General features: G+C 43.0%; 1 protein-coding gene across 5 annotated transcripts; it reads left to right on the top strand.

Annotated features, from left to right (window-relative positions):
- The first annotated feature begins 1,741 nt into the window (after window positions 1-1,741).
- Window positions 1,742-9,246, top strand: LOC116366169 (1-acylglycerol-3-phosphate O-acyltransferase ABHD5-like). 5 transcript variants are annotated; one of them, XM_031818419.1, is made up of 8 exons: window positions 1,742-1,941; window positions 2,034-2,203; window positions 2,756-2,958; window positions 4,107-4,261; window positions 4,421-4,532; window positions 4,885-5,015; window positions 5,412-5,480; window positions 8,005-8,817. In XM_031818419.1, the coding sequence occupies exons 1-7, from the start codon at window positions 1,821-1,823 to the stop codon at window positions 5,444-5,446; spliced, it is 927 nt and encodes a 308-aa protein (XP_031674279.1). In that variant the 5' UTR covers window positions 1,742-1,820; the 3' UTR covers window positions 5,447-5,480; window positions 8,005-8,817. The 5 variants fall into 5 exon arrangements, with proteins under 5 accessions (XP_031674279.1, XP_031674278.1, XP_031674275.1 ...); XM_031818418.1 differs by lacking the exon at window positions 8,005-8,817 and adding an exon at window positions 5,654-7,122; XM_031818415.1 differs by lacking the exon at window positions 8,005-8,817 and adding an exon at window positions 5,654-7,122 and having other exon boundaries at window positions 1,743-1,941; window positions 4,885-5,071.
- The last annotated feature ends 665 nt before the right edge of the window (window positions 9,247-9,911 follow it).

The raw sequence follows: 9,911 nt of genomic DNA, 5'->3' as shown, positions 1-9,911 counted from the left end.
TACTGTTATTGACTGTATGTTTGTCTTACTCCAGGTGTAACTCTGTGTCGTTGTATTGTGTCGAACTGCTTTGCTTTAAATCTTGGCCAGGTCGCAATTTATAAATGAGAACTTGTTCTCAACTTCCTACCTGGTTAAATAAAGGTGTTCTCAACTAGCCTACCTGGTTAAATAAGGTTGTCTCAACTAGCCTACCTGGTTAAAAAAGGTGTTCTCAACTAGCCTACCTGGTTAAATAAAGGTGTTCTCAACTAGCCTACCTGGTTAAATAAGGTGTTCTCAACTAGCCTACCTGGTTAAATAAAGGTGTTCTCAACTAGCCTACCTGGTTAAATAAAGGTGTTCTCAACTAGCCTACCTGGTTAAATAAAGGTGTTCTCAACTAGCCTACCTGGTTAAATAAAGGTGTTCTCAACTAGCCTACCTGGTTAAATAAAGGTGTTCTCAACTAGCCTACCTGGTTAAATAAAGGTGTTCTCAACTAGCCTACCTGGTTAAATAAAGGTGTTCTCAACTAGCCTACCTGGTTAAATAAGGTGTTCTCAACTAGCCTACCTGGTTAAATAAAGGTGTTCTCAACTAGCCTACCTGGTTAAATAAAGGTGTTCTCAACTAGCCTACCTGGTTAAATAAAGGTGTTCTCAACTAGCCTACCTGGTTAAATAAAGGTGTTCTCAACTAGCCTACCTGGTTAAATAAAGGTGTTCTCAACTAGCCTACCTGGTTAAATAAAGGTGTTCTCAACTAGCCTACCTGGTTAAATAAAGGTGTTCTCAACTAGCCTACCTGGTTAAATAAAGGTGTTCTCAACTAGCCTACCTGGTTAAATAAAGGTGTTCTCAACTAGCCTACCTGGTTAAATAAAGGTGTTCTCAACTAGCCTACCTGGTTAAATAAAGGTGAACAAAAATAATAATAATAAAATAAAACCCAGGGGAGATTCTTACAGTAATTCTGTTACCAAATGTAGCATCTGCACAGGTTTTTTCCAGTAAATTGTTCAAAGTAGTCATTGTGCATAGAGTTGGTTTGTTAAACTTCTAAATCAATATTTTTTGATTGGCATACAGTGTAATTCAGCTACCGTGGAAATGCCATATTGACAATGCCTAAAGTAAAAGGTTTTAGGAAGGCTTGAAAGCTTTGTTGAAGTGTTTTGTAAGCTTATAGGCCAGTACACTACAACCTTCTCCACTACTGCAACCCAATTTCAACAACCAATTATCCAATACCTTATCTGTTTTATAATTTAGGATGTAACTAAGTCCAATGCAGCGAATCCCATCCCCAACACTAACTGCATTTCCCCATTCAATTAACACAAGCACATGTGATTAATAAGGCAATTACATGTAATCCCTGGCATATAACATCCCCCTTTCCACTCTGTTTTTTAGTTTGTTTTTTGGCTGCAGACTGGCTCAGCGAATACTGATGTTTCTTGGTATTCATAGTCTTTTCTACAATTTGTTGAGTGTCCTGGACAGAACGTTTGAGGTAACTTACCTACGCGGTGTGATTGTCAGACTAACTCCACCTCCCCGGCTGCACCCCACTCATATGCTGTTAGTGCAGCTCCAACTCCCTGCTGCATGCAGTGCTTGAGGCAGGAAGTAACATCCCTGGCAGTTCAATCAGTTAACAAACCCTGCATGTAATTTTATTTTCACCTATCCCCGAAGCATGTTTACAAGTTATTTTTTTTTTTTACATGTAATGTCTCGTCTCCTTTTTGCTGTGAAATATTACAACCGTCAGCAACATGACTCCTGACTACCAATGTAATCCCAGACCGTATAGGCTATAGCCTAGGCTGGTTGATGAGTTGTCTGTGTCTATGCAGGTCCTGGACTTCCACGGCATGGATCACCAGCTGGCTGCCCTCCTGGTGCCCCACCTCCCAGAACCAGCTCAAGACTGCAGAGGAGAAGATGCTGCAATGTAAGGAATTCCTCTCTCCTTTACCATCAAACTGTATTTTCCAGCCATGGCCAATTTGTGGATTATTATGTGTGGATCCTTCTCATCCCCAGGCATCACAGGCAAGGTGTCCCAGCAGTATGTCCCAATCTCGGATGGTAACATGCTGTGGACCCTCACATTGAATGGAAACATGAAGAACCAGACTCCCCTGGTGCTGCTGCATGGCTTCGGTGGAGGGGTGGGCCTGTGGGCCCTCAACCTAGACGCCCTGGCCCAACAGGTTAGTCTCTGAAGCACAGGCTTCTCTTGTAGCGTTGGAAAGCCTGAGGAAGTTCTCCTCAGAGAGACGATGTAAAGGGGTGTAGTACGACAGAGTCTAGATAGAAACTAGTGCACATTGCCATATATCAAACCACTGCAGTATTTTGCATGGTTGCGGCTCTGAACAGGTCGTTATAATCATATTTCTGATATTTATGCAAGGATGAATAAGGTACGTAACTAACGGTGCATAGGCTACTACAAGGTAGGAAAAGAGACACGAAAAACAAGGAAATGCCTCTTCGGAGGGGAAACTTCATTTCTACTCACAGCCAATCACATACTGAATTTCTCCAGACTTCCAAAAGAGATTTGGAGGATGGTCACAGGAAACTACCAATAGGTCAACTGGTCAACCACACCTGCTATATATAACTAGCTCTAATTGTTGTCTGACTGCTATATATTTAGTGTATGCTTTCTTTTTAACACTGACTTGTATTTGTAGTAAGTTTTATCATGTTGTGTAGTGCCTTTATAAATAAAATACTTTTCATGATCATGATAATAGAGACCCGTCTATGCCTTTGACCTGCTGGGCTTCGGCCAGAGCAGCAGGCCCTACTTCAGCTCCGACGCCAAGGAGGCTGAGGCACAGTTTGTGGACTCCATCGAGCAGTGGAGGGCTAAAGTCGGCCTGGAAGCCATGGTCATGCTGGGACATAACTTTGGAGGTTATTTGGCAGCTGCTTATTCGCTTAAGTATCCTACCAGGCAAGTATCACCTGACACCACCCAACACTTTCCCCAGTTCAGAACCATAGACAGGTTTCAATATGAATGGTTGTTTTATTCCTTAGTATTTAGCCACCTCCTTGGTTCACCCTCCTATGCTTGACTAATACTGTACACCCCAGACCTCACGGGATGTTGGTATGCAGGTGCTAACGTTACTCTGATAACATGAATGTCCTTAAAAAGTGTCCCCTCTGTGCTGTATCTCAACTGAATCATCTTCTCTCACTGTGTTGCTAATATTTCAGCAGGAACCTAACTCATTATAAATGTCTCCAAAACCTCATCACACTCAGATCAGAACAGCTTAAAGCAGCCAGCCAGCCACATCCTGTCCTTCTAGTATTAAAGCAGCCAGCCACATCCTGTCCTTCTAGTATTAAAGCAGCCAGCCAGCCACATCCTGTCATTCTAGTATTAAAGCAGCCAGCCAGCCACATCCTGTCCTTCTAGTATTAAAGCAGCCAGCCAGCCACATCCTGTCCTTCTAGTATTAAAGCAGCCAACCACATCCTGTCCTTCTAGTATTCAAGCAGCCAGCCAGCCACATCCGGTCATTCTAGTATTCAAGCAGCCAGCCAGCCACATCCTGTCATTCTAGTATTCAAGCAGCCAGCCAGCCACATCCCGTCCTTCTAGTATTCAAGCAGCCAGCCAACTACATCCTGTCCTTCTAGTATTCAAGCAGCCAGCCAGCCACATCCTGTCCTTCTAGTATTCAAGCAGCCAGCCAGCCACATCCTGTCCTTCTAGTATTCAAGCAGCCAGCCAGCCACATCCTGTCCTTCTAGTATTCAAGCAGCCAGCCAGCCACATCCTGTCCTTCTAGTATTCAAGCAGCCAACCAGCCACATCCTGTCCTTCTAGTATTCAAGCAGCCAGCCAGCCACATCCTGTCCTTCTAGTATTCAAGCAGCCAGCCAGCCACATCCTGTCCTTCTAGTATTCAAGCAGCCAGCCAGCCAGCCACATCCTGTCCTTCTAGTATTCAAGCAGCCAGCCAGCCAGCCACATCCTGTCCTTCTAGTATTCAAGCAGCCAGCCAGCCAGCCAGCCACATCCTGTCCATGCAACACATGGTGCTGGTTGAGCCGTGGGGCTGACCTTTCCTCTTCACTGTCCTGTAGGGTAAAGCACATGGTGCTGGTTGAGCCGTGGGGCTTACCTGAGCGTCCAGACACAGAAGACCAGGACAGGCCCATCCCCGTGTGGATCAAAGCCCTGGGAGCCATGTTGAGCCCGTTCAACCCCCTGGCAGGGCTACGTCTGGTGGGGCCACTGGGTAAGACTGGCAGCCTGTCTGACTAGATGGATGACAGACATAGAAATACTACTGTAAATTACATTTAAATTACATACCTGTCTGACTGGATGACTGCATTGTTTATGGGATGGAGTTTTTACCAGCATTCAAACCCACCTCCTCCCTTTGTTCTTCAAGGTCCCACACTTGTTTCAACTCTAAGACCAGACTTCAAGAAGAAATACTTGTCCATGTTCAACGACGATACGGTCACAGAGTATATCTATCACCTGAACGTCCAGACTCCCAGGTTAGTCCCTCTCTCTCTCTATTTAGTTCCTGTTTGAGTTCACTGGCTTTTTATCTCCACTTACTCTGGGCCTGTATTTACAGTCTCAGTCTGAGTGAGTTTCAATACAGTTCAATTCCAATGTTTTCCTCTTAGACCATAATGAAGATGTTATGATTCAATTCTGAAATGCTTTTCTAATATAGGCTGTGATTTTCATTTCACACACCCTTATTTCAGTGATAATGTTAGTTTTACTCTGTTGTAGTGGTGAGTTCAAAGTAGCTGCTTATTAAGGATTATTCTGATAAGATCAGATACTGCTGTACTTCTCCCTCTTTAGTAATAATCATGTTTGTTTACTCTGTTGCAGTGGTGAGACAGCCTTCAAGAACATGACTATCCCATACGGGTGGGCCAAGAGGCCTATGCTGCAGAGGATTGGCCTACTCCATGCTGACATCCCTATTACTGTGATATATGGGTCACGCTCCAGCATCGACGGTAACTCGGGCAACGCTATCAAAGAAATGAGGCCAAACTCTCATGTGGAGATCATAGTACGTTTCAATTCCTTTAAGCTGAACACTTAAGATGCTGTCTGTGTGTGGTTGTCTAATGCGTGAGACAGCTGGCTCAGCTTTTATATTCCCATTTACACTTAAGATGCTGTCTGTGTGTGGTTGTCTAGTAATGTGTGAGACAGCTGGCTCAGCTTTTATATTCCTATTTACACTTAAGATGCTGACTGTGTGTGGTTGTCTAATGCGTGAGACATGTAGCTCACATTTATTCAGCAGGTGGCAGGAAAAAAAGTGAATTGAAGTGTTAAATCCTAGATGAATATGATTTTCCAGAATGTGTATCTGATCTCATATTTCTATTCCTCCTCTCTCCCAGGCTATCAGAGGGGCGGGCCACTACGTCTATGCTGACCAGCCAGAGGACTTCAACCACAGAGTGCTTCAGGTGTGTGACGCGCTGGGCTGAGGGGGGCACTAGTTAACCTGCGGAGAGGGACGTGTTATACCTGTCATGCCCAGAGCTTGTCCTCTCAGTGAGCATGTGATCTGTGAGGATCAGAGAGGACTGGGCAGACGGCTCAATAGGGCTTTATTTTACCTCGATCATCCTCACTTTAGGTCCTCAGTAGTAGACCCACCACCACCAGCACAGCAGACCTGCTAACTAGGGAAGGACCCCGTGTTGAAAAGATGATTCTCCTGGATTGTTTGGTTTGACACTTTTGTATTCATTCTACTGACTAAAGAGAATGGCTCAGTTGTTACTGCTTGTCGGGATTTTGGTCATTTTGTGATGAGTGTGTCAGCTTTTAATCTGCTGTTTTAAGAAATGTGATTCTCAGAACGATACAGACTACTACTTGTGGATTATTCTTATTCTGTCAAAGATCCTTCGTGAGATTATTTAGAAATGTTTCATTTGCGTCAGAACAGCTCATGACCACGGACCATAGAGCTTTGATTTAAATACACATGATTGTGGAACTTCTAGACCTCTGGTTTTGCTGATGGACTCCTGAGTGGCACAGTGGTCTAAGGCACTTCATCTCAGTGCTTCATCTCAGTTCCAGGCTGTATCACAACCGGCCGTGATTGGCAGTCCCATAGGGCGGCGCACAATTGGCCCAGCGTCGTTAGGGTTGGTCCGGGGTCGTTAGGGTTGGTCCGGGGTCGTTAGGGTTGGTCCGGGGTCGTTAGGGTTGGTCCGGGGTCGTTAGGGTTGGTCCGGGGTCGTTAGGGTTGGTCCGGGGTCGTTAGGGTTGGTCCGGGGTCGTTAGGGTTGGTCCGGGGTAGGCCGTCATTGCAAATAAGAATTTCTTCTTAACTGACTTGCGAAGTTAAATCAAGGTTAAATAAATACCAAATATAAAAATATTTCCCCATGACAACCGAAGTGCCTTGTTAATGACCTAGTATGTGACCAGGGACTACAGTCATTGCTGCTGCTTTTTGGTCTTGTCTTTTTATGGGTCCTTTTGCAAGTGGTCGTTTTCACTTCAAGATGTTCTAATTACGTTCTCATTCATAGTGTTTTGGCTCTTGTTGTGGTCTAGTGTTAAAATAATCCACTTATTAATAGCTAGCGTGTGCAGGTGAAGGAAAACAAAGCAGCAGAATCTAGTAATTGAAGATAACTACTCCATTCTTCTCAGCTGCCATTGTGGGGAAAGAAGGTTCGGTCTCAATAAATCCCATTCATTCATTGCAACAGTATTTGATAGTATTATTAGGCACCTGTCCAGGGTCTCTGGAAAAGCACAGGTCTAAGATCAGTTAGCATAGCTATAGCAGCCTGTCCTCTTATACCATATAGGTGACAGCTAATATCTCTGTGTGAAGTTGCAGATTGGGTGGGTTACTTAGACTTCTCCAGCCACTTTACCCAGTGAAACCTTTAAAAACTATCTAAAGCACCGTTTACTAGATGTGCTGAGCCCAAGGATAAGGTTTGATTAACTCCTGAACATGTGGATGCCTTTGTATTGTGGCCTGTATCATTGTAAGTCTCCAATCACAAGTCAATTACCGTGGTGCTTCTCTATTCATGTATTGTAAAATACCTGTAAATAATAAAGATTATATTATGATTTTGGTGTCCTTTGTTGTGACACATGTATATTTAGACTTGTGTTGTGAAGATCAACAATATTTCTGTCTTAAACACTACAACTCTCATAGGCATTCTGTCTGAAAACCACCTTTACAAAAAAAGATTGCAGTAAAAGTGGAGTAACTGCAGTAAAAGTGGAGTAACTGCAGTAAAAGTGGAGTAACTGCAGTAAAAGTGGAGTAACTGCAGTAAAAGTGGAGTAACTGAAGTGTACTGCAGTCAGAGTGCAGTATAACTGCAGTTACACTTCAAAATTACTGCAGTAAAATAACTTGTCACGGTGACTTTATCAAGCATTTTTTATCCACACTGATTTCTGTTCAAAGAGGAGATCTAATCTCAACCGCTTTCGTTCCTATGAATTGTTCCTTTGAGAGAGATGAACCCCACTGTGTGAAATGTGGTCGTCAGAGCTCCAGAGGAAGAACATGGGAGCTTTTTAGTACCCATAAACGTACAAAACTGCAACATGGACATCAGTATGATGTTCAGGGGTAGACTTTACATCATTCTGGGGTATTTGTTATTGTGCTCTAAAATGGAGCAAAGCAAAGGTGAACATTTATCAATATTTCCTCCAACCCCGTTGACATGTCAGAGCTGCCAACTGTCGGTTAGTAAGAGTAATGGTTCGTATCTGTGACGAGGGCAGGCCTTGTATTTCAGTACATGACCACTAGAGGGAAACCTCCCTCAGATCAGGAAGGGAATGGAGGGAGCCTGCCTTGCTGAAGTGCAGTTAGCGAATCATCAAGGTCAATGTTACATCATTCAGTTCTGCTTCTCATCCTATGACCACTTAAAATATCAATAGGCTGTGTAAAAGTGTTATTTTTGTATTTTTATTTTTCTGCATTAGGGTCTATATATGGCTGCCATAGGCTAAAGAAGAAAGGGCTGAAGCGTTGCATTTTAACTTGCTCCATTACAGTGAGCAGGTTGACGTTTATTGGAAAGAGTCTTGTCCTGGAGGCCCAACTGAAAGATTTCTTCTGAGCCAGCTGCAAAGTCAAGATTGGCAATATTGTTAAAATGTATGAAAACAAATCTGGGCTACATTTCAGGTTAGTAGTATGCTTAACGTTAGGTTTAAAATGAGATTTTATGACTGGCTGTGCCAGCTAGTGACCACTCACAGCAGAGCTGCCTCCAGAAGAAGATGACGACAACGCTAACCTGCTTACAGTGAGGGTGAATTAGGACAAGGGAGAGGCAGAAGCTCTGAGGGAGGGTAGAATGTGGTGCTGAAAATGTGTCCGGACAAAGACGTTTACAATGTTAACAGTGATATCTATATCAACGACATCCTATCCTTATTGGTTCAGCCCCGGATCAATTGTCCATGAATGCCGTATGAAAATGTGCAAACTCGTATGGAAATAGGACAGACTTCTAAGGAAAGAGCCGATGGTATAGGATACTGTACTTCCTTAGGTGAAAGCTAAGATGCAGAGTGGTGCAGTGTGCACTTACAGTAATGTATACTGTGTGGGTGTAGGGCGGCATGCCTAGCGGTTAGAGCGTTTGGTCAGTAACCGAAAGGTCGCTGGTTCGAATGCCCGCGCTTATAAAGTGTAAAATCAGTTGACGTGCCCTTGAGCAAGGCACTTAACCCTAATTTGCTCCAGGGGCATTGTACTACTATGGCTGATCCTGTAAATCAACACATTTCACTGCACCTGTATGTGACAATACAATCATTCTCTTTGCTTATTTGAGCTGTTCTTGCCATAATATGGACCTGGTCTTTTACCGAATAGGGCTGTCTTCTGTATACCGCCCTTACCTTGTCACAGCACAACTGATTGGCTCAAACGCATTAAGAAGGAAAGAAATTCCACAAAGTAACTTTTAACAAGGTACACCTGTTAATAGAAATGCATTCCAGGTAACTACCTCATGAAGCTGGTTGAGAGAATGCGTGTGCAAAGCTGTCATCAAGGTAAAGGGGCTATTAGAAGAATCTCAAATATAAAACATATTTTGATTTGTTTAACACTTTTTTGGGGTTACTACCTGATTCCATGTGTTATTTCATAGTTTTGATGTCTTCACTATTATTCTACAATGTAGACAATAGTAAAAATAAAGAAAAAAACATTGAATGATTAGATTGTAGGTTTGTCCAAACTTTTGACTGGTTCTGTATGGAAATAAGGTATTTGTTGAAATGATGTTGTTTTTTTTACCTGTTTTCGCTTTGTCATTATGGGATATTGTGTGTAGATTGATAGACATTTAAACATATATATTTTAGAATCAGGCTGTAACGTAACAACATTTTGAAAAGTCAAAGAGTCTGAATACTTTCCTGAATGCAATATATGAACCTGGTTTACAGTAAAGGGTCTAGAACTGCAGTACTATGTAGTGTAGCTACAGTGCAGTATATATGAACCTGGTTTACAGTAAAGGGTCTAGAACTGCAGTACTATGTAGTGTAGCTACAGTGCAGTATATATGAACCTGGTTTACAGTAAAGGGTCTAGAACTGCAGTACTATGTAGTGTAGCTACAGTGCAGTATGTATGAACCTGGTTTACAGTAAAGGGTCTAGAACTGCAGTACTATGTAGTGTAGCTACAGTGCAGTATATATGAACCTGGTTTACAGTAAAGGGTCTAGAACTGCAGTACTATGTAGTGTAGCTACAGTGCAGTATGTATGAACCTGGTTTACAGTAAAGGGTCTAGAACTGCAGTACTATGTAGTGTAGCTACAGTGCAGTATATATGAACCTGGTTTACAGTAAAGGGTCTAGAACTG

This window comes from Oncorhynchus kisutch, unplaced genomic scaffold (assembly GCF_002021735.2).
Source record: "Oncorhynchus kisutch isolate 150728-3 unplaced genomic scaffold, Okis_V2 scaffold1377, whole genome shotgun sequence".
Lineage (NCBI taxonomy): Eukaryota > Metazoa > Chordata > Actinopteri > Salmoniformes > Salmonidae > Oncorhynchus > Oncorhynchus kisutch.
The sequence above is the reverse complement of the archived record's forward strand: the minus strand, read 5'-3'. Positions and strand labels throughout refer to the sequence as shown.

Coding starts and splice junctions, on each gene's coding strand:
- LOC116366169 (XM_031818415.1), top strand. CDS start 1,821: ATGAGTTGTCTGTGTCTATGCAGGTCCTGGACTTCCACGGCATGGATC. Junction 2,959..4,106: donor TCGCTTAAGTATCCTACCAG/GCAAGTATCACC, acceptor ACTGTCCTGTAG/GGTAAAGCACATGGTGCTGG. Junction 4,533..4,884: donor CTGAACGTCCAGACTCCCAG/GTTAGTCCCTCT, acceptor ACTCTGTTGCAG/TGGTGAGACAGCCTTCAAGA.